Here is a 24,249-nt window from a genome sequence, read left to right as displayed (position 1 = left end):
GTAGGTCTGATTTTTCCTCATGATTATATTCAATTTACCTATTTTCAGGAGGGAGGGAAGGAGGGAGGGAGGGAGGGAAGGAGGGAGAGAGAGAGAGAGAGAGAGAGAGAGAGAGAGAGAGAGAGAGAGAGAGAGAGAGAAGAGAGGGGGTGGGAATTATCAGGACAGGCACAGACATGGGTTACCACATCAACAGTGGCAATCCCTGGCCACTTGGTAACATTGCTAGCACGAAGCAGTTCCCATGATACTTATTAAGTATATTACAAAGGGACACCAACAAACTATGCTGTTTCTCCAATTTCCCCATTAACTTCAGCATCTACTGACTTTTTATAGTTTATATTCTCAGCATAACACTTTTTTACATGGATTAAAATCTACGTAGAGGAGTCATGCCATCTCTTTCATTTATGAGTACTTACTGAGCTTCAGTCTTCCGGTCTCCCAGTTTGACCAGTGGGAGCCTCTTCAAGCGGATTCTGTGTCTTCCTAACAGATTTCTTCCTGAGCTTTTCCATTGTTTGTTTTAAGGTTTGCACAGGGTGTCACACTGTAGCCAAAACTGTCACACCAATCCTCCTGCCTCAGTCTACCAAGTCAGTAAACTCCAGGTGAGTGCTGGGAAAACAGGTGTGAACTCAGCCTGACCTGAGGTCACTCTTCAGCACAGCTTTCCTTTCTTACATAGGCAGTTCAGGCTCATCGTATGCTCCTCCTGAAGCTGAGCCTGGACACATTTAGTAACTGAGTGAATAGAAGCCAAACTTGTGGACAAGCACACACATCTCAGGACTATCATCCTACAATTGCTGGCCTCCAAATGTCAATAGTGCCAAAATTCAGAGCCCTTAGCTAGAGAATGAGCATATGTGTGTATACATGAACACACACATGCACACACACACAGACAACCCTTACATAGTCAGTAGTCGATGTTAAAGCCCAAGAGTTCTCATGGATACCTCCTGATTCAACCTCATACCACACACAGGCTTCATTCCAGCCTGAGGCATTCATTCCCACATCTGTTACTGCCTTTCTGACAGAGGGAAACTTGTTTCTTATTATCCACGATACATGTATTTATTTCCTTAGTTCCAGAATGTACATAAATTGGTTTCAGACCTGCTAACTCATCAACTATGAAAAATAAACCTACTAACTAGAGCTTAATATTTATTTAGACATATTTCCTCTTTAGCCTGGGGTATTACAGTTAATATACAGCTAAGTTATTTGGGTTACTTCTCTCCACCCTCACCCCTCAGCATGATTATGTCACTCATCTGAAATATGTCCCATTCGTTGTTAGGAGTCCACTTTAAGTGTGCAACCCCAAACACTGATTAGTCCAATATTCAAAAACTGTCACCTCCAGAGCCACTCCATGCACTTGTTTCCTGTCCCCCACCACACCTGCACCTCCTACTAATCCTGTATCTTTGTTTGTGTATCTATATGTACAACTGTGTCTGTGTGCCCAAAGAGGCAAGAAGAGGCCATCAGATCCCTCAGAGCTAGAGTTATGGTAGTTGTGAGCCAACCAATGTGGATGGTAGAACCAAACTGCAGGCCTCTGGAAGAGTAGAGCCCAAAACAACCCAGCAGCCAGGCTTGCCTAGAGGATGTTCTTACACCCCCACTGGCCATTCAAAATTATAATATACAGCTGAATCTGATAGCAAAGTTGGTACTTACATTTAGTATATAATTTACTCCTCAAAGTGGGTGAGAATGCACACATTGCAGACTCCAGTGCAAGAGTAGCTTCTGATTTGGTCACCATTGCACTCAGAGGGCTTGTATGAGCATCTGGGGACAGGCCCTTGGGAGACAACTGCACTCACAAACCATCTACTGCCTTCTCTGAGCAGCGCCAGATGTTCCCAGACCTCAAAGTCATCAGCAGTAAGGCCAGGGTCCATCTTACACATCTGTAAGTGTGCTATCTTCGAACCCCAAAACTCATAGTCAGCGACATAACAGATGCATTTTCCCAGTGTGGGACAATGGTTCTTCATAGTCCCTCATATCATGTATATTGCAGAACTGCAAGATGCCATGGGTCAGCCTGTAGAGGGTTAAACACCTGTGCCCAGTGTTTAATCTAGTCACACATTTTCTCATTTTTATTTAAGCATGGTAAGCAACTCTTTTGTGAAGTTCCTTAACGACAAAGCCTTCAAGCTGTTCTCTAGACCTAGACAACATACACAGCAACAAAAAGGCAAGTGTGCAGTCTTACCCCGGATCACATAATTGTCCAGTGCGTCTTCCATCCTCTTCAGGGCTTCTGCTCTGTCAGACCCATATGTGACTAGCTACAAAAAAACAAACAGAATGGTCTGTAAGCTAGCCACGTACCCGAATAACCAGGCCTAGTAAGTTTAATACTTCCTACCATATTCCCCAATGTGTCTTTTTGATTCTCATAGTGGTCCAATTTTTTAATATAAAATAAGTCAAGTAAGATTCCTTTGAATAAACAAGTGAGAACCAACCTATCTCAGACATTCCTCATACATGTCATTGTCACAGTAGAGAAACACTTGAGAACAAACAAGTTCTTCACTTGATAACAAACAAACATGTTGTGTAAACAAGCACAACAGAAAGATTAAGGAGAGTAGACAGCAGAGCCTGAGGAACTGCCACAGCATGCCAGCACATGACACAGCACACCAGCACATGCCACAGCATGCCAGCACATGCCACAGCACACCAGCACAAGACACAGCACACCAGCACATGACACAGCACACCAGCACATGACACAGCACACCAGCACATGACACAGCACACCAGCACATGACACAGCACATCAGCACGTGACACAGCACACCAGCACATGACACAGCACATCAGCACATGACACAGCACACCAGCACGTGGCACAGCACACCAGCACATGACACAGCACACCAGCACATGACACAGCACATCAGCACATGACACAGCACATCAGCACATGGCACAGCACACCAGCACGTGACACAGCACACCAGCACATGACACAGCACACCAGCACATGACACAGCACACCAGCACATGACACAGCACACCAGCACATGACACAGCACACCAGCACATGGCACAGCACACCAGCACATGACACAGCACACCAACATGTAACAGTACTCTAGCACGTAGCACAGAAAACCCATATATGGTACAGCATGTCAGCATATGGCACAGTGTGGGGTCTAGGGACAAAGTTGCTAATTTCCCTGGTTTTCTCTGCTTCCAAGTTTGATTTCCTAAACAGCTAAAACTTTTGTAAGTTGCAAAAGAGCCAGTAAGAAAGTGAAAGAAAAAGTTAGACTGTCCTTAAAAATTACTGGGTCAACCAGAACGTAACACAAAAACTAAAGGTGCTGGTTAAAAACAAATAAGACTTTGTCTGTAGTGTCCTTTTATATGTAGTCTCTATGAATTCAAAAGTAAGACGTTGACACTATACATTAAAGGTTTTTCTGATGCATATTATTAAGTAGTAGGTTGTAATTCTAGTAAATTTACAAGTTCTTCAATATAAAACCAGTTTGTCACATGGTGACACACACCTTTAAAGCTAGCACTTGGGAGGTAGAAGCAGACAGATATCTGTGAATCTGAGACCAGCCTGGACTACAAAGCAAGTTCCAGGTCTACCAACTACATAGTGAGACAGCATCTCAAAAAAGAAAAAAATTAAATAAACTTTACACATATGAGCCAGCTAGAAAATTTATAGGCCATTTTTCTAGACAAACATACATTCATCTAAAAAAGAAGCAGTTCATTTAAAAATCAATTTGTAATATTTTATGTATTTCTACTTTTATATTGTGTTTCTGTAATAAGCAAAACATATAAGGTTTATTTCAAAAGTATTAATGGTTAAAAACGTAGTGAAAAAAAACAACAAAGATTAAAATGGCTTGTTTCAGCAGCTATAGCTACATAAGAGAGCACTCGGGGCACTGGAAACGTGGGCCACAGCAGAACCTTGCACAAACTCGCAGGATTCCTGTTTCATCTCCAGCACAAAACTAAAAGAAAACTTGAAGTTAATCAGCCTTTGAGACAAAGCTACTATTGCAAAGACAAGGCATTTTCAAGTAAGACCTGCAGTTTCTCTATTGCAACATTTTACTATTCATGAGATCTTAATATTTTAGAGACTCCTTATTTTCAACTTTAATCTGCAAAGTTAAAGTTTAAAAAGACACATGGGCCAAATCCTATTGTACTTTTCTATAAAAGTTAGCTGGGTTGAGTGGTGGCTCAGTGGTACGGTGCCTGCCTGAGATGCACCCAGCTCTAGGCTCCAGCCATAGTGTAAACAAAAGTCAAATCCACTCAAGTTGTAGATTGGAAAACCTTCGAAGAGCAAAAGTACTCTTAACCAATACAGGACCAGTTTCTCCACAGCACCTGACACACGTAGTGCTCGCTGGTTTGTTTAATTAGAGTACATTGTTAAGAAAAGGGCTGTGATCAGGATGTAGTGAATTAAAGGAAGGAAGTCAGAAAGTCAGGAAGTCAGGAAGGAAGGAAGGAAGTCAGGGAGGGAGGGAGGGAGGGAGGGAGGGAAGGAGGAAGGGAGGGAAGGAAGGGAGGGAAAGAGGGAGGAAGAGAAGGAGGGAGAAAGGGAGAAAGGGAGGGAGGGAGGGAGGGAGGCTCAATTTTTAATTCATTAATAGTGTACTGTTCTACAAATGGAACTAACCTTTGAAATCATAGGGTCATAATAGATGCTGATGTCACTTCCTGGTTGGATGCCACTGTCAACTCGGACCTGGGAAGAAGTAAAGAAAAGGTGCATAACTTCATATTGGGAAGATTTGTTTTATTTAACCACAAGCTGTTTTTCCATGGAGAAAATGGATAGTAAAGTTTCAGTCTCAACACCCTTGCCTCTGGAAAACAGAAAACCCAGAAACATAATGCGAGGCTGATCTTTGATCTCTAATATGCAGTACAGCTTATAATTTTTGCTCTTTCACTCAAAAAAAGAAACTGGGTAGAGGAAGGCTTCATACATCCCTACCCTAGGGCACACCTGCAACTGGCTGCAGCCTGCCCCTGCCCCTTCAGAGCCCTGGGTTGGCCCTGCCCAAACCTCCTCCTCACATGGACTCTGAGCCACACAAACTGGACAGGCTTTTGTGTCTGCAACACTTTGCCATTTTCCCCAGCCCCTCAGCTGTGAGCTCTGTTTTCTGTTACTGTTAGCCCCGAGAGGCCTTCGTGTTTACACAGCTTTCCCCACAGCTCTGCCCTGTGAGGATGCAAGCTCCAATTAAGAGTTCGGATACTGCACTATTTTTCATCTTGGGCAGAACCGGCACAGGTTCAAAACATCCTTTTGAAGCCGCTGGTTGCTGTTAACCTGCCGATGAGTTAGTTAGTGCATCACTGATTCTTGTTTTCCTCTCCCAGCTTGATACCCAAAGTACAGCACAGAGGTTAGCCATGTAAAACTTCGAATGAGCATCTGCCAAGGACAGAGCACTTATTAAATTATTGTGACTACGTTTTGGAATCTGAAGTATTTAGAAGCTAGTCAAAATATTTAAGACTGGCGGGCTTATCTTTGGGCTTGAGGATGGAGGAATTTAATCGAAGGTTCTAGAGCAGCAAGACGATGCCCAGCATCTCAGGGGTGGGATAGAAGAGGGGAAGGAAGCTCAGGGTACTGACACCTTTGTGATGGAGGCTTCCCGATAAGCAGCAGTCTGTTTGTGGCAAGACAGAAAAGGTCAGCACAGCCGCTGGGAGGCCTTTAATATTTTAATTTAGGCTACTGCCAAGGGACCACATGTAAAACCTCTTGTCTAGAATATCCACGTGAGAATGGGTGATGGCTTTATTACATGACATCAGAAGATAAGTGAAAACCACACCGTTCTCCCCTTCCTATGGTTTTAAGGGGAAGCTTGCATAAGCCCGGGGAGCATCTATTTCTGTATGTGCAGCACAAGCAACAACTTGGGCCCATGTACCCCGAGTTCCTACATGAAGGTCTTAAAGTGAAAGCCACTCCACATTTGTAAAAGATGTGAGCGACCTTTCTTTACTGAAAACAGTCTTCTGGGCATATATTCTATAAAAATTGGTGTTCATAAAAAAAATAAAATAAAACCTTAAAAAAAGGAAAGGAATTTGCAGGCAGCCATGAACACAGAAAAGTGACACTGTATCTTCTCTCACATATAAATGGCTGCTGGTAACTTGGCTGCTGATTACTTGGTTAAGAAAAAAAAGACACTGTCTTCTCAGTTCTGGTGCCAATAAGCTAGAACTACTCTGACCACAGAGTCAGCTTTATACCCACAGCGCATTGCCAGAGCCTGTTTATCGCTAGGATTGCGGCAGATCTGAAGCCCTGGCTTTCAGCATAGCTGATATCCAACCCACAGTTCATAAGACAGCTCTCATCGTCTTAAATAATACTATCCTAAATGCTAAGTAAACTATGAGCAGTTGCTAGGTATGACTGTCTTTTTTGTTTGTTAAATTAATGACAAAAATGTGTCACCTTGAACACATGGGGTCAAATCAAAACATATCATATACAATGAGCACACATAGGCAGATCAACATTCCCAAAGAAACTGTATAAAGAAAAAAACAACAACTTTTAACTCACAGTTTACATACATTTTTCCAAGTAATAGCCAACTATATATCTTACTAGTAACAATCAATTAAAAAACAAATTCAATTGCCCATTCCTCCATGCATACAAAGCCTACATAACGCCACTGGCCATTTCAAGAATGAAGGCAAATGGAGCTCTAAGCATAACACACCAGTGTGATCTGAAAATAAATTCACAAACTTGGAAGATCAAAGACTACAAGGAACAGCCTCATCTCTGCCCTACAAGCATGTTTCAGCCTTAATGATGTGAGTGAAAGGTGTGAATCAAAAGTTAACTCTGAAATATTTGCTCTTTCTTGTGACCAAAAAACCCAAGATCCAAAGCTGGCTTCCCTGTGAAAATGACACATCTAGCTTGAATATAGTGAGGGAGGACCACACTGAAAACACGCATGCATCCCAAGTGTGAGGTTCTCAAGTCAGCCTCCACATACCTCCAGGACAATTAAAATTGCCTTTGTCAGCCAAAAAGTGGACCCTGGAAACTATGAGGCAGCTCCCAGCCTTCATTATCAATTCACCTCTCCCCTCGGCACAGCTCCCAGCCCGCCGTGTCTACCTGACAAGTGACAGCCCAATATGATTAAATGTGTCGAAGGGAGGGGACTTGTGGGCCTCCATGACAGGCCAAAAGTGATCACCATGGAGATACATAATTACAGCTGTCAACGCGTCTACTGTCCTGCTGACATCAATTTGATTGCTCCCAGCAATAATGATAGACAAAGCTTAGTGCACACTCTCCTGCCCCCAATCCCTTTATCTATTCCTTGGTCCATTTAGCTGACATGCAACATTCACACACGCAAATAACAGCAGTAAGCAGAACATTTAAGGCATTTTAATTGTTTTTTCTTTCTATGGATAGATCACAACTGCAAATGTTATTACATAAAACTCCTGCTGCAGCATTAATTGAAGAAAGATTTGGTGGGACAAAGACTGTAGGGGGTAGAGTTTGTCCATTATCACTTGGGCTTTCAACAGGTCTCACGTTTGAAAATTGCAAATTGCAAAAACTTGAGAGGGCAAAATGTTTGACATCCTGTGAGCTATTACAACATGGTGGAAACTTCTAGCAACTAGAGTAATCATTACAGCTTCTTATTTAAGACTTTTTTTGTTTGTTTGATTAAAAAAGTGTTTAGATATGTCCCTATGACACTTGCTCTCATGTGCTATTTAGCATCACAGAATGCCTGCTCAGTCTTTACAAATTTTTTCTGCCTCCAGGCTTTGAACACAGCATGGAGTCTCCAGGCCTAGAAAGGGTCAAGTCCCTTTAGAAAGCACATGGGCAAAAATCAGCTTAAAAGTGAAATAAATCATATATCCAATAACATCTTCAAATTCAGAATTCTTCCTGTAATCTTTCACCATCCTCTTAGCAGCCATCAAACTGAATAATCCTATTCACAGATGGTACAGCCTTTTCACGCATGGCTAACATAATGTCATCTATACGTGCACTCAATACCTTGAGTAAGAGAGAAGGTGCCACCCTTGTTCTTCTGAAGCAATTGAATTGCTTAAAAAGGAAAAGAACAGATGAACTATGGAATAAAATGAATGCTAGTCACTGTTCCCTCAAAGTTGGTGACACCACACAAAATGAGGCACTTTGTACTCTTTAATAAAAGTCTCCTAGTGAGTTTATTTTGTGTTAGAATTTCTTGACATCTGACTAACACGGGGCTGGATTAGTTTGTTTTTTGTTTTTTTGTTTTTTGTCTTTTTTTAAGAAAAGATTACATTTTTAACACAGAAAGTCATTTCCCATTCTTAGGATTCTATGATCTTTCACAGTATAAACTATCATTTATATGATTAGATGTGTGTGAATTTACCGTTGAGTGGATTCTGATGTTTCTAAATACCATAAAGTACAAAAAAATATTTTTATTTAACACAAGAAATGACTCCCCATGAATTTCCCTTGTCCCTCAATTTACATCTTTTAGTGTTCACATTCTCTAACATAAAAGTGTGGCATAAATCAAGGGCTGAGCCCCTCAGTTAGGATCACAGTTAATGACTTACACCAGGTAGATGTATCGGCTCTTGGTACTGGGACAGCCTCCCAATAGACGGTAAACCAAAAGACTTGTAGGGGTCCTGGAGGTTCAAAGGAAGGGAAATACAGGCTTTGAAACATAAACCAGCACAAGGAAGGTTAACAACAATGAGAAGTATTTATAGGTCTATTTTAACATACGGTATTTACCAAATCACAGATTCCAGAGTACGGTCGTCTCATCCTCTAGACAAGTTCTAAGTATATTTAAAAAGCACACAGAACCACAAGCAGAGTTTAGCTTGACCTCCATAGTCCTTTATTGAAGTTGGTAGAATTCCAACTTTTTCTAAAATTTCTTACAATGCCTTGGGCAAAAAATAAAATGACCTAGACTCTCTATCAAACATAGCTCAAGTTCAGAACAACAAATGCAATACAGCAAAGAGATTTGGTTTTTTTTACTTCTCCAAACAGCTCACATATGGTAAAGCTGGGAAAAGTCTTCCAGCAGAGACTCAGAAAGCCATACACACTTCTATACATGTACATGTTCTGCTTGTAAACATATGAGAGCAGAGCTGGGCCATGTGAGTGCCACTTCATTTATGATCATGAGCAGTAACACTGGATAATGTGTGAGTCTGAGTTATCTACAGATTTCAAAACAACTCACAGCCCACTTAGAGATACACTGACTCAGTGCTTTATATTGATAGTATCTTGCACCTAAAGGATTGCACAAATGTTTATGTTGCATTTCTGTTCTATCACCCGGAAACAAAGCAGCTTCAGAAGCTAAGTGATTGGTATGAACTCTCAGGTTTTGGCAAAACCTGTAATTAAAATTATAAACCAAGAGTGGAAGCTTTACCAAAAGCCTTACAGTGTAGAGCCCGCCTGTGAAATTATGAAGGACAAAGTCAAGGATGCCCAGCTGAGGCCCTGCTGGGTCCCAGCACACTGCTACTGACTTCTCCACCCAGAAAAACACAACAATTACTTCAACTCCACTCTGTTTTTAATTGTTGCAAGTTACCTAATGTTTTTCTGCACTGACCACGGGCTATCAAAATCTTACTCTATCTAGTATCTGTTAGCCACACTGGCTGTTCCAACTTGGGCATAACCCCACCCCACCCCACCCCACCTCACCCCACCCCCATCTACCATCAGAATGCATTTTACCTCAGCATAAACCCGACATTCAACTGCCCAGCCACTGATGGGAATATCCTCTTGCTTGTGCCTGAGTGGGTAACCCTTAGCAACAAGGATCATTTCTTGGACTAAGTCCAGGCCAGTAATGCACTCTGTGACAGGATGTTCGACCTGTAAAGCCAAGATTGCCAGTTAATAGGTGAAGAAAAAGGCAAATAAATGGACATCAACAAGGGAATTCACAAAGGTTCAGAGTCAAGTGAAATAATTCTGCTTAACCTTTAGTAATACCTGACTAAAAATCTTCAGTGAAATACATAAAAAGAAAGAATAAATACAGCTCCATACAGATGAAGGTCAGAACCACCCTGAACGCATGTGTAAGCTTCTCCATTACTTTTCCCAATTTTCATTAATTTGTGGTCCCACATTGAATGGTTTAGCTTTACGTTTCTTTTGCTGCCGTTCTCAGTGTGGCTGATAAATAATGCTCCTTCTGCTACACTTGCTTCAGCATCTGTGGGGAGACCGCTGGTGTTCTCAAGCCCTCATCCAGTCTGAATCGTGCCCACTTGCATGCTTTCACTAACCTGTCCTGACAAGAAGCAAGATTAGCGTAATCTTGCATCAGTGCAGCATGGCAGGAAGCAGCAGATGGAGCCTTCAGGTTGCCTTCCCTCCAGACAGACCTGGGCAGTGCTTAGCATGCACAATAGCAGACCAGGGTGATGGGGAGCACTCTGCTTTCTCAGCAGACTGCTGATAACTACCTCAGCTGATGGTGCCAGGGGAGTACCTGGCCTTCCACACCAACACATGGGATACATATGTGCAAAAACACAACACTCACACACAGCCACATGAACAGATAGACATCATTATAATTTGGTTGACTGTTTGTGTAGAAATCCTTAGACTTGGGTTCAAATAAGGACATTTACAGCACTTGAAAAGAACATGTAATCTTTTATCTAAAATCTCAAGTAAGTTCTAAATTTTTTTTTTAAATCTTTGGCCATACCTAGTACTTTCATACCATTATTTTTCCTTTTAAAAATTAAGTTCTAGGTGTATGTCACGATAATTTCATTATTGTGACATGTCACATTTCATACATGGACACAGGAAAAGGTCACTGAACAAATGAATCATCTTCTAGCTTCAGCTGCACTAATTGAAGGACAGGGCTTAGTCATTACAATAATCTTGAAGCTTATCATAACTAGACAATGCCATGGTCTTTAAAAAAAAAGAAAGCTTGGTAAAAATAAACAGATGGCATCCATAATTAGCTCTGTGTGTGTTATGAGTTTGTTTACAGTTTCAACAACATTTTAAGACATTTTGACATAATTTTAATGACAAATCATTGCTAAAATAAGCATCTACCCTTTGTAAAATAAATGTGACACTAAATAAAGAACTTATTAGACAGTTTAATGCATATATATTTTAAATCAAATTGTGATGTGTTAGAAACAATATTCTATAAGAAACAAATGCAAAGCCCTCTGTTAATGCTCAACACCAATTCCATGCCCTCTGTTAATGCTCAACACCAATTCCATGTGAACAGACCATCTCAGCACCCTTGACTGTTCTTAACTATAAGATGTAAACCTACTATGTGACAAAGCACAGTTTACACAACCTTTTCAAAATGAGCTTTAATTAAGTGAAAGACTCAATTTCCACTTTGAATAACCAGTACTCCAAAAGTATTACATAAAAAGTAAAATACAGAGAGAATAGAACTGAACAGAAGCTAGGAAGCATGGTCAAGTTAGTGAGTGTTGAAACTATAAGAACACAGCGAAAATGAATTATTTAGAGAATTTTAGGGCATCTCCCTTGAGCTACTTCACTGACAATAAAAGGAAATACAGTGAGTACGCAGCGTGAAAACACTGGGCACACTTCATCACCACAACCCATATTAGCAATTGTGGGGTACAGAAACTCATGGCATTTGCATGGTGCTCATAGAAGCTCCCCACTGCTGGAGCCACCGTCCAGAAGGGCAAGGGTGCATCTATAAGAAGTCAATGAACTCTGAATGAAGATGTGCTATTTTTTTAAACCACCTATGCTTTTTTTAAAAGGTCAAGATTACAAATGACTAAAAGGCCATGGGATTAAGAGAGACTAAAGAGAGAGCTGAGTGTGGTGGTACAGGCCTGGGACCCCGGTGCCACGGTACTCCGGTCGAGTCAGCCTGTCAGGCAGGGATGCCTAAAAGCTGCTCATGAGGCAAAAAAAGAGTTTTAAGGAAGCTCTCATCCTGGAATCTGGCACTCTCTTAATTCTCCATTCCCGCGTTAGTCTAGTGTATGGATCCACGTGCTCTCTTTCAGTATCATCCTATTATAAGTGCCTTTTAAGATCGAATTCTGACATAGCTAAAGCCTTCCACCAGTGTTCCAACAGTCCTAGAACGTCCTTGAGCAAGACCATGGGCTTGAAATTCAGTAAGAATGTTGACATTCAGAATAGCCTCTGGTATTACACTATCACTTAGAATAAAAGCCAAGTAGCACCCATATACAGGAATTTACAATGGTTTAAGAAGTAGATTGGGCTGTGGTTTTAGAGTATTGCATTATTCATGAGATGGTTAGCTAGAACAGAACTCCCTAGTTAGAACCATGACTTGGGTGTGAAAGCCCTTGCCCTAGGAGTGAAAAGTTCTCACACCTGGCTTCTAAGACTATAGCTGACCTTAGATAGGGCTGACTTTGTCTCAGTTATTTTATTGCCCAGTTCCTGCCAGTCTTTGCGTTTTCATTCCTCTGTTCTGTGTAAGAGTCGTTAAGCATCCGGTCACCTCATTTGTACCTTGAGGGTATGTCACCCAACTTCCTTATTGTCTTCTGTATAAAAAGTCTGATGCTCGAGTTGTAAAAAGACATTCAGATTCCACGTGACCTCTCCTGTGTGCATCTGTTTGTCACTCATCCAACGCTTTGCCCACCCGAGACGAGAGACCCGTTCCACGCAGACAAAGGGACCCAGAGGGTCTGTGGCACCCCAGCACTCAAGAAGCAGAGGCAAGAAGATCCCAAGTTCAAGGCCAGCTTGAGCTACACTGGGAGAGATCAATCTCCAAAAGCAAAAGGAAACAGGAAAAAGTAAGAAAATAAAACAAAACAAAACAAGACAAGACAAACAAGGAATGAGTATGTGTGACACAACCCTGACTAGGAAATTTCCCCTTCTGTAGCAAGCTTTAGTGAGGTCTCTGGATAACAGCAGTGTAACAATGTCACCATCCTGATTTGTGGTTCTGTGGCTATGTAAAAATTATGCCTGAAGTTTTACTCTAAAAATGTTTATGGTAAAGAAAACATATGTGAGCCGGGCGTGGTGGCGCACACCTTTAATCCCAGCACTCGGGAGGCAGAGGCAGGCGTATTTCTGAGTTCAAGGCCAGCCTGGTCTACAAAGTGAGTTCCAGGACAGCCAAGGCTACACAGAGAAACCCTGTCTCGAAAAAAAAACAAAAAAACAAAAAAACAAAAAAAAAACAAAAAAAAAAAAAGAAAGAAAAAGAAAACATATGTGGCTCTGCATATTAACTTACAGAAAGGGCAGCTATAGACAGGGCTAGTAATGTGAGCTCAGATTCCTTTTTTCTTCTCCATCTTTACTCCAAGTCAGAGATCATTTAAAAATTTAAAACATAAGTAAACATAACACTTCTGTAAAGGACTTCGTATTTTCTTATGATGAACCATGATTGACATGACTGTACCTGGCTGGACCAGCACGTGTTCCTCCTCAGCTTCTGGACCGTGCAGATTCTCATTAAGAGAAAAGAGGTGGCCATTCACAGCTGCTTATTTGTTCCATTTCTCTCTGACCTAAACTTCTAAGACTTTACTCTGAATTCACCTAATAGTTGCTAAAGCATTTTTTAAAACAGGTAACTTTATCAGTAGGCCTTCTTTATCAGAAAAACAATTTGGGTAAACTGTAATTGAGTAAGTGTGCATGTTAACAGCAAGAGAAACCTAGTAAAGATGAGGGAGGAGTCATTCCACAACTATGCAGAGAGGACAATGGGGAAAAAGAGTCTATGTTTCTTGAAAGCAGGGATATTTGACTGCAAATGTTTAGAAGCTAGTAATCTGTGATTATACTTAGTCAAAGCAGAAACTTCCATGATTCAAAGTAGAAAGCCCAGCATTCATAATCATGGATGGCATGTTAAAATTTGCAAATCCTCCATAAGAAGAGGCTTATTCAAACTTAACCAGCACTTCCAGAGGAGACACCTGTGAGGAGAGGTCTATGGTACAAATTTTAAATCTCTAAATAATACCATTTTAAGCTAACGTGTCTTACATAGTATCTTTAGTAAATCTATCAAGTGTGACTAGACAGGTATCAGGTAGAGATGGTCTGTGAAAGCTCTTTCCAAAGCTGAATTTGTTGGAATCAGCCCTACCTTGAACAGGATATGAATATAGATATCATAAGGATAGACAGGATTACCCAATAAAATAGGAGGGAACTGTATTCTCCTATAAAACAGGGTTTCATCACAGTGCTCAGTACTGTACATCTCTAAATCTTCCCTTGCTGCTGCTCTCACCTAGAAGGATAACCAATGCCTTTATTTTTGGTTCTGCTCTCTGAATTCAGAAAGACTCTTTGTCTAGTATAGAATCCAATGGGCACATGTGACCAACAAACATTAATTTCTTACAGTCCTGGAGGCCATAGTAAAGAGTCTAAAAGAATGTGCCCATTAAAATTATGCCATATTCCCTTCCTCCTGGGAATATAGGATTGCAAAATAAAGACCCAAAGTTATTAGACTTTTGGTCTACAGGAATGAAGTATAAAAAGCACATTGAGAGGCCTCAGCACCTGACTCCTGAAAACACACCTTGAAAATAATGACACTCAAGAAAAGCTGCACAAACTTAAGCTTTGTCATGGAGTATTCCTGGTGAGAATTAACAGATAAATACAGGAAGACAGGACTTCCGGGACTACAGTGTATCTTCCCCTATCTTGACATTCTAACCATTGCTACCTCAGAATGAGACTGTACATCAGGAAACAGGGCCTTTAATGAAGTGACTATCTTAAATGAGGTCATTAGGGTGAACCCTACTCCAGGATGCCTAGGGCCCTTATAAGAAGAGAATGGACATAGACACACAGCACAATGCAAGGCCATGTGCAGACAGATATCTTTCTGCAAGCCAAGGAAAGGAGCATCCCAAAGAGACTAACCCTGCTGACACCTGTTCGTGGGTGTGTGGCCTCCAGGACTGTAAGAAACTACTGTTGATTGGTTAATCCAGCCAGCCAAAGGCACAGCCTGGGGGCCCTGAGAAGGCCAAAGTAGGATATTAAATGTGAGTACAAATCCAAACCTTGGAGGGACATGTTGACAAAGGCCTTTAATTCTAGACCTAGGGAGATACAAACAGGTGGATTTCAGTGATTTTAAGGCCATTCTGGCCTACACAGCAAGTTTCAGGCCAGCCAGAACTACATTAGCGAGACCCTGTTTCAAAAACTCAAAAAAGATAGCAAAATAATTTATAAAAGCTGCAAAACAAAACTTTAACTGTCCACTTGACAGGCTTCCCCATGGACAAACTCACCACACACATATACATGCAAAGAAAAAGCGGAGTGGGGCTACACTACTCCAAAGTTGGTAAAAGCACTTGTCTAACTGCATCTACTGTCAGAAGACATCATTTTGCTTGCAATGTAGACAAGAACTAAAACCCAACAGAACTGCTAAATTATCAATGAGAATTGAGTAATTAGTAATTCAAACCATAAATAGAAGAAAAGGGAAAGCAGAACTTAAAATGGAAAAAATATTAATTTAAAAGAGAGAATTGTGACATCAATAGCTAAGAATGAGGATCACCTTTTCACGTTGCAAGCATGTCAGATTACATCATGGCCACGTGTACATGCCATGTGTTTACATGTGTATATGTGTGTGTAAAAGTCCATGTGCATAGAGATGAATGTGTTCATATGTGTGTCAAAGAACCTCACATGTTGCTCTTCAGGCACCATTCACATTTTGAGACCAGGTCCCTCATTGGTCTGGAACTCACCGAATAGGCCGAAATGGCTGGTCAGAAAGCCTAAGGAATCCACTGTCTGCCTTCCCAGTGCTGGGCTAATGAGCTCATGGTATCACTATGCCGGACTTTTTCATCTGAGTTCTAGGGATTGAACTCCAGCCTCTATGCTTGTGTGGACTGAGCCATGGCTCCAATCATAAAGTGCATTCTTCAAAAGTAGCTTTTAAACTTTGAAAGTAACATTTGAAGGGCTTGGAAGATGTATCCGTGAATACATCACCTGGTACACAGGTATAAAGGACCTGAGTTCAGATCCCAAAGCACACAGAAAAGCCACTCAGATGAGGCATTCCACCACTCGGAAGACAGAGGCGTGGTTCCATGGCAGGATGGCTAGCTAGACTGTCTAAAACTTGCACGCTCCAGGTCCAGCAAGAGGCTCTGCCTCAATAAAGTGGTTATTGATTGAAGGAAACACCTGATGTCAATTTCAGCTCCTCATATACACACAAATGTATGTGTGTACATACCTGGACATATGTGTGAATATGAAAACAGACACGTGCACATGCTACAGACACATAGATGTACAAAGAAGAAAGTAGCAGCCTCAAAAATAAAAGATCTCCCAACGATCTTCAATGTAGAAGATACAACATGATACAGGTTGGAATTTGGTATTAAAACCTTTGAAACTAAACTGCAGTTACACGTCAAAAGGCACAGTACAATGGTCATGTGCTATGACATAATGTCTGCTATCTGCACTGGAATGCTGCACATAAAAAGGCATTTGGGAACAATATTGGAAGAACAAGCATGAACATGCAAGTCCATGGCTCTTGTACTCTTGCTAGTCTTGCCCAATTCTAAAAATGCCATGTGTTTTCAGGAGCTGAAAAGCTAGCTTACCAGTTACAAGCACTTACTGCTCTCCCTGAGGACACAGATTCAGTTCCCAGCACCCACACGGTGGCTCACAACTGTCTGCAACTCCGATTTCAGGGGCTCTAATACCCTCTTCTGATCTCTGAGGACACAGCACACACATGGTACACAGACATACACTCAGGCATACACACATACACATAAAATAAATATTAAAAAAAAAGGAAGTTAGCATGAAGAAAAGGCAAAGGTTCAGATGCAGTGGAGGAAGGAGGGAGGAAAGGGAAAAAAGGAAAAAAAAGAAGAAGCAACGGAAGAACTAGGGAGAGAAATTGAAGTGTGATTTGGTGCAAGGATTTCTGCTTCAGAGGACATCATTGGTCAAGAATATTTTTATTCCAATTGAAATTAACTTGATTCAGTAAGGACACATGAAGTCATTCACATATAACATCAATTTTAAAAGAGGCTATTTATCAGAGTAACTGCTGGTTTCTTGTTTAGCAGGCTATTAGAACAGTTCCCACATAACTTCCCTGCCTCCACCTAGCTTTCCCAGATGATGAGCATACTGTATCAATATGGAAACTTGTGAGAGTTTATGAGCCAACATCAATACACTGTAATTAAAGCCCACATTTTACATCTTAGGGCTCACTCTTAGAGCCATACATTCCTGGTGGTTGGCAAACGCATAGCTAACTGTGTGTCTCTGCCTTGGCAGCATTAGCATTTCCAATTCAGAAGTCTATACCCAAAATAGCACAGGAAAAACCATGACCAAACAACTCTGGGAGGAAAGGGTTGAATGGGCTTATGCTTCCAAATTACTATACATCATTGAAGGAAGTCAGGACATAAGCTCAGACAGAATAGGAACCTGGAGGAAGGAGCTGATGCAGAAGCCACAGTGGAGTACTGCTTCTTGGCTTGCTCCTTGTGGCTTGGTCAGTCTGCTTTCTTATGGAACCCAGAATCGCCAGCCTAGAGGCCCTCTCAGTAATCATCCATCAAAAGAATGCACTGCAGGCATGTCCACAGCAACCATTTCCCAAATGAGGTTCCTTCTTCCAAAATGATTCTAGCTTGGGTCAAGTTAATAAACTAGCCAGTACACTGCCCAAAGTTGGTGTTCCTTCTCAATCCACCGCACCAGGCTATCACCACCACACAACACATTAACTCAAAGAACCTTTGCTTCTCTCTTGTTTTCCGTTGTATTTTTTAATAGTTACTCAAGGGTTTATATTGGGTCAAAAGGAAGCTGATTTATCTCAAGCCCCAAACTTCTGTAACAAAGTAAATGCAACACATGTAAGGACAGCCTTATTTATCACCCACTCAACAGCTCACAGGAGACAATACCCAGAGCTACAGCTAAAATAGGAACCTGTGACTGAAGAAAAGCCCTGGTCACACGACAACAACCTACTCAGTGACGGAGACGCTGTTGCTGAGTGTTATGGAGTTTGTGACCCCTGGAAAAGACATAGACTCAATCCAACTATAATTAAAGAGTTATTGGTTAGGTACTAGCAGGAAAGCCACCCTAAAGCCTAATCTCAGGCATGTCATGAAGGAGGGGTGTGGGAAGGGCTTGTAAAGGGGAAAACCACGAGATGACCTTCAATATCTATGCAGACAAGCAATGGCCAGTCTGTTCTGCCAAGTGAAGTGGTTAAGGAAACTCAGAACAATCTTTGGGTGTATGCATAAGCAAGTTACAAAAGCCAAAATAGCAGTTAAGTCATACTGTAACAAGTAGATGGTCATGGCTGTACGTTTGGGGTAGGAGGTCACTGAGCCTGGTTACTGGGACTTATCTTTCAGGGACTGGAATAAGAGGAAAAATATCTAGTTGATAACAAATAGATGCCTGGTATATAATGGGGTTTCTTTAGCCACCACATTGAGTGTTCAAGTCAAAAATATTAATATGAGAACCAGAGAAGCCATGCCTACTACAAATAAGACAAATGGTGGGCCAAGGAGAATAAACAGTGAAAGCAGCAGACATGAAAACTTGGGGAAGAAAGATAGCAGGAAGAGGCAAAATATGTTAATTATCATTAAGTATTATTAAAAGGAAACAAAGTACTATTTCAAAATGTTAGCCATAACCATTTTTAATATTATATCTTGCAAATTATATGTGAAAATTAAAAGCATTTTACCAAGATTTTGGCAACTGTATTATTTTAATTCTTTTTCTTTTATTAAACATAAGGTAATCTAATAAGCTAAAATTTTCACATATAAAAATAAAAAGAAGAAGTAAATAGTTCTCTTGGATACTGAACTATAATGTATGGCATAATATCTAAAACATTGCAATACTAGCACCCAAATAAGCAGAAACATTTTCCAAATTAACAGATATGTGAGATAATTGAATAAATTGAATGTCTTAGACAAATATAATAAAATTGATTCCAGATGGAGAGATCCATTATGAAGTATAAAATGAGTTCTAAAAGAAAACATGGGGGACGGAGTTTGGCTTATCAAAGAATAGGGAAAACCAAATATTGTCAAAATGACCCAAATTACACAATAGAGATTCAACTACTTAGAAATAAAACCCTTTTCAGAAAATAACAACATGCAAAGTGAGGAAGACAAGCAACAGATGGAGGGGAATATCTAAAAATGGTATCTGAGGTTTCCACCCTATATTCATTTGCTAATCCCACTGGCAATGAGATGGCTTCTGACTCAGGTGAGGGAAGAACCCCTGCTCTGAGAGGATCAGAACACCGTGACCCAGACCCCAACCACATGCAGCAAGGACCAGTGGGCCCGACACAAGTAGAGGGGCTTGTACTACACACTAGGAACCTGAACCGTATAAAATTCAGGCCTTGTACATGCATTGTGGGCATATCTGACCTCTTCAACACTAAAGGAGTAGAAGAATGAGGGAGTACGGAAAGAGAAGGCAATTCCTTTTCTGGAATGTCAGAAAAGGCTCGATGTGAAAGGGTCTAAGGGTATACAGGATATTCTACAATCAACTGACCATCTGAAGAACAAAGCTAAACCAAGCATCCAAGGTAAACCAAAGCTAAACCAAGCTACACCAAAGCCTCAACTTGGTAACTCTCGGTGGCACATCTCCAGAGAGAAACAAAACTTCACGAGTCCAAATGTGACCATCCACCAAGTAAAGATGCTACTCAGATTTCTGTTACCATAAAACACACATGGCCTAAAGCTGGACTGGCAAGCTTGGGAAATTTCAAATGAAGGAACAAAGCCCAGTACAGACTTCTTTGCTCCCGCCAGTGCACTAACGAGAGATAACACAGATTGCAAAAACTACAGAATTTGGTGTGTGCTTTAAGAATTAGAATCTCAGCTTAGAACGTAAATTTGGAAAGGAAAATACACTATTTAAAAAAAAAAAAACTGTGAGTAGTTAAGAACATTTCCTGCTTTTGGAGTTCAATCCCCAGCACCTACATTTAGTAGCTCACAACCACCTGTAACTTTGGCTCCAAGGGATCTAATAATACCTTTGGCCTATACAGGCACCTGTACAGACTCACTTGCACACATTCACACATATACTTTAAAATAATAAAGATAAATGTATTAAAAATAAGTGTTCCTATTAAAAAGAAGAATGTTTGAATTGTTTTAACAATATCAGAATCCAGACATGGTAGCACATACCTTTAATCTTTCAACATTCAGGAGGCAGAGGCAGGAGGATTATAGCAAGTTTGAAGTCACCCTAATCTATAACAAGTTCTAAGCTAGCCATGATTACATAAGCATGAAGGAGGCATGCAAGCAAGGCTTCCTCAATGTGAGAAGACCAAGATTTATTGGTCCCAGTTAGTAGTCAACTTACTGTGAAATGCCCCCTACACACAAACACATCCTAAGAAGGCAAAATTCATCTTTTCTTGATAGCAAACAGGGTCACACTCATGACAAATAAACCCAAGAAAAGAAGTGTGATAACCATTAAGAGTAAGCAAACTGTATTGTCAGACTAACATGATGAAATTTTTACCAATTTAACTCCTCACCAGACCCCACCCCCAAGGCTATTCTATAACCTTTAAATGATATAATAATTTCCTGGAAAGCTATCCAGGATAAAAAGCAGTCAGGCATTGAGGTACTCCAGTGATTTCAACCAACTGCAAAGAGCTGTCTGATGCAGAAAACTGTGGGGCAAGCTTTAAGAAACACTTGGCTAAAACAAGTGAGGTAGAAACAAATGCAAGAACAAAGAAAACCACAAGTGTCAGGTGTGGTTAACATGTAGCTGGCTACTAGACACACTAAGCCAAGGAGATCACCAGAGCACAGGAGTTCAAGGCTAGTCTGGGCAACAAAGCAAGGCCTTGTCTCTGGGAGTAAGGTACACAGTTACAAGTTGACCTAAAAAAGATACTGGATGTAATTCTATAGATGATGGTATGTATCCAACCAACAGCCATATCTATTTGTAATAATCATATCTATTTGTAGAACAAAACACAAATGTTCTCTCATTACAAATTTCTCTCTGGATGTCATTGCAAGCTGCCATCCTCATCATGGCATAATAAAGTCCCTATCTTAATAAAAAAATTATTTCCTAGTTCATTATCTAATTAGATTCACTTAGTTAGAACAGCATTATTTTAATCAAAAACAAATTAATATACAAAATTGTAAGGATATTCACATGAACAGAATATGAGCTAAGAAATATAATTTCAAAGGGAGTAACCAACTGCTATTAATAATAAATGCTACAAATATTTATAATATTAGTCTCAAAATACAGCAAACTTCTGCTATGGCAAGTGAGAACCAATTTGTTATTTGATAGGTCTATTTTTACTCTACCAGTAATTTTTTTCATATAACTGACATAGATTAAGACTTTGGTGATTACACTCATGGGATTAGTTAGTATTTGATTTGCATGTTCAACTGCCACCTCCCTTGCAGCTGATGCACAGCCTGTGACTGGTGAGGGTCTAGGTGTCAGGGAAGCACTTCCACATGTCATTTAGGACGGGAGTGGTAAGTGAGGCAAAGGCCATGTGTACAGGACAGGAAAGGGCACAAATTTATATGTATATAATGTACTTCTTAAAGCCATCCGCTTGGAACCACTACTCAGTTACTGGGAGTAGGTAACAAGAGAGAGGTATTCTTAAGAAAACAAAGAGTAAGAATACAGGAAAAATATCACCACCCAAAACCCAACAAATGGGTTCAAGAGACAAGCGCAACACTCAGCACCATTTCTTTCCCCCACACATGTGCATCCCAGGTACAAAGTAACACCACGGATGTTCTTTGCTCCTTTAGTAGCATGGAGTAACTGAAAAGTACAGCCATAAACATGATTGGCCATTACAGGACAGTGCACAGATAAACCACCTCCACAGGGAGTTGAGGCCACAAAGGAGCACACCCTCAAGGTCAGAGTGATCTCAGAAACAGCCCCTTGCTTGCTGGACTGCAAACAAGCTTAGCATCCCTCAGAAGCCCAAGAAATTTCACTTTCAACTGGGACCCTTAGTGCCACAAAATACACATGAGCACCGGGCAGAAAACAACAGCAGCAAATCTCTATAGGAGAGAAACCATCACCCATGGTATCATGTACCACTAAAAGGAAAGAAAAAAGAAAAAGAAAGAGAGAGAGAGAGAGAGAGAGAGAGAGAGAGAGAGAGAGAGAGAGAGAGAGAGAGAGAGAGAGAGAGAAAGGAAGGAAGAAATGCATATCCTAGGGCTGGAGAGATGGCTTGGAAGTCAAGAGAACTTTTTGCTCTTTCAGAGAACCTGGGTTCAATTTCCAATACCCACAATACTCACAAATATCTGCAACTCTAGTTCCAGGAGATCTGACACCATGCATGCACATAGAGCACATACATACATGCACATTCATGTGCACATGTAAAACATTCATATATACAAAATTAAATAAACAAGTAAAAAAACTTTAAAAAGTAATATGCAGTCAGAGATAAAAAAAGGCATAAAAGCATCTAAGTACTACCACCCCAAAAGTACCGATGAGCACACTCACAGGGATGAGCACACTCACAGGGATGAGCACACTCACAGGGATGAGCACACTCACAGGGATGAGCACACTCACAGGGATGAGCACACTCACAGGGATGAGCACACTCACAGGGATGAACACACTCACAGGGATGAGCACACTCACAGGGGTGAGCACACTCGCTCACAGGGATGAGCACACTCACTCACAGGGATGAGCACACTCACTCACAGGGATGAGCACACTCACTCACAGGGATGAGCACACTCACAGGGATGAGCACACTCACAGGGATGAACACTCACAGGGATGAGCACACTCACAGGGATGAGCACACTCACAGGGATGAGCACACTCACTCACAGGGATGAGCACACTCACAGGGGTGAACACACTCACAGGGATGAGCACACTCACAGGGATGAACACACTCACAGGGATGAACACACTCACAGGGATGAGCACACTCACAGGGATGAGCACACTCACAGGGGTGAGCACACTCACAGGGGTGAGCACACTCACAGGGGTGAGCACACTCACAGGGGTGAGCTCACTCACAGGGATGAGCACACTCACAGGGGTGAACACACTCACAGGGATGAGCACACTCACAGGGGTGAGCACACTCACAGGGATGAGCACACTCACAGGGATGAGCACACTCACAGGGATGAGCACACTCACAGGGATGAGCACACTCACAGGGGTGAGCTCACTCACAGGGATGAGCACACTCACAGGGATGAGCACACTCACAGGGGTGAGCTCACTCACAGGGATGAGCTCACTCACTCACAGGGATGAGCACACTCACAGGGGTGAGCACACTCACAGGGGTGAGCACACTCACAGGGGTGAGCACACTCACAGGGGTGAGCACACTCACAGGGATGAGCACACTCACAGGGATGAACACACTCACAGGGATGAGCACACTCACAGGGGTGAGCACACTCACAGGGGTGAGCACACTCACAGGGGTGAGCTCACTCACAGGGATGAGCACACTCACAGGGGTGAGCACACTCACAGGGGTGAGCACACTCACAGGGGTGAGCTCACTCACAGGGATGAGCACACTCACAGGGGTGAGCACACTCACAGGGATGAGCACACTCACAGGGATGAGCTCACTCACTCACAGGGATGAGCTCACTCACTCACAGGGATGAGCACACTCACAGGGGTGAGCACACTCACAGGGATGAGCACACTCACAGGGATGAGCACACTCACAGGGATGAGCTCACTCACAGGGATGAACACACTCACAGGGGTGAGCACACTCACAGGGATGAACACACTCACTCACAGGGATGAACACACTCACAGGGATGAGCACACTCACAGGGATGAGCACACTCACAGGGGTGAGCACACTCACAGGGGTGAGCACACTCACAGGGATGAACACACTCACTCACAGGGATGAGCACACTCAC

At 41.7% G+C, this 24,249-nt stretch overlaps 1 protein-coding gene across 5 annotated transcripts in view; it reads right to left on the bottom strand.

Moving 5' to 3' along the window:
* Pcca (propionyl-CoA carboxylase subunit alpha) overlaps positions 1 to 24,249 on the bottom strand; it is a 411,727-nt gene that overhangs the window by 226,573 nt on the left and 160,905 nt on the right. For all 5 annotated transcript variants that reach the window (XR_015044709.1, XM_085828899.1, XM_021182607.2 and 2 more), the window contains 4 exons: positions 9,854 to 9,997; positions 8,692 to 8,766; positions 4,715 to 4,783; positions 2,249 to 2,324 (listed from right to left, as the gene is read on the bottom strand). Coding sequence is in view for 4 of the 5 variants with exons in the window: in XM_085828899.1 (XP_085685025.1) it covers positions 2,249 to 2,324; positions 4,715 to 4,783; positions 8,692 to 8,766; positions 9,854 to 9,997 (364 nt within the window). In the remaining variant the exon portion in view is untranslated. The remainder of the gene's footprint in view (positions 1 to 2,248; positions 2,325 to 4,714; positions 4,784 to 8,691; positions 8,767 to 9,853; positions 9,998 to 24,249) is intronic.

Source organism: Mus caroli, unplaced genomic scaffold (assembly GCF_978045245.1).
Source record: "Mus caroli unplaced genomic scaffold, Mus_caroli_1 scaffold_12, whole genome shotgun sequence".
NCBI lineage: Eukaryota > Metazoa > Chordata > Mammalia > Rodentia > Muridae > Mus > Mus caroli.
Note: the sequence above shows the minus strand (reverse complement) of the source record. Positions and strands in the feature narration are given on the sequence as shown.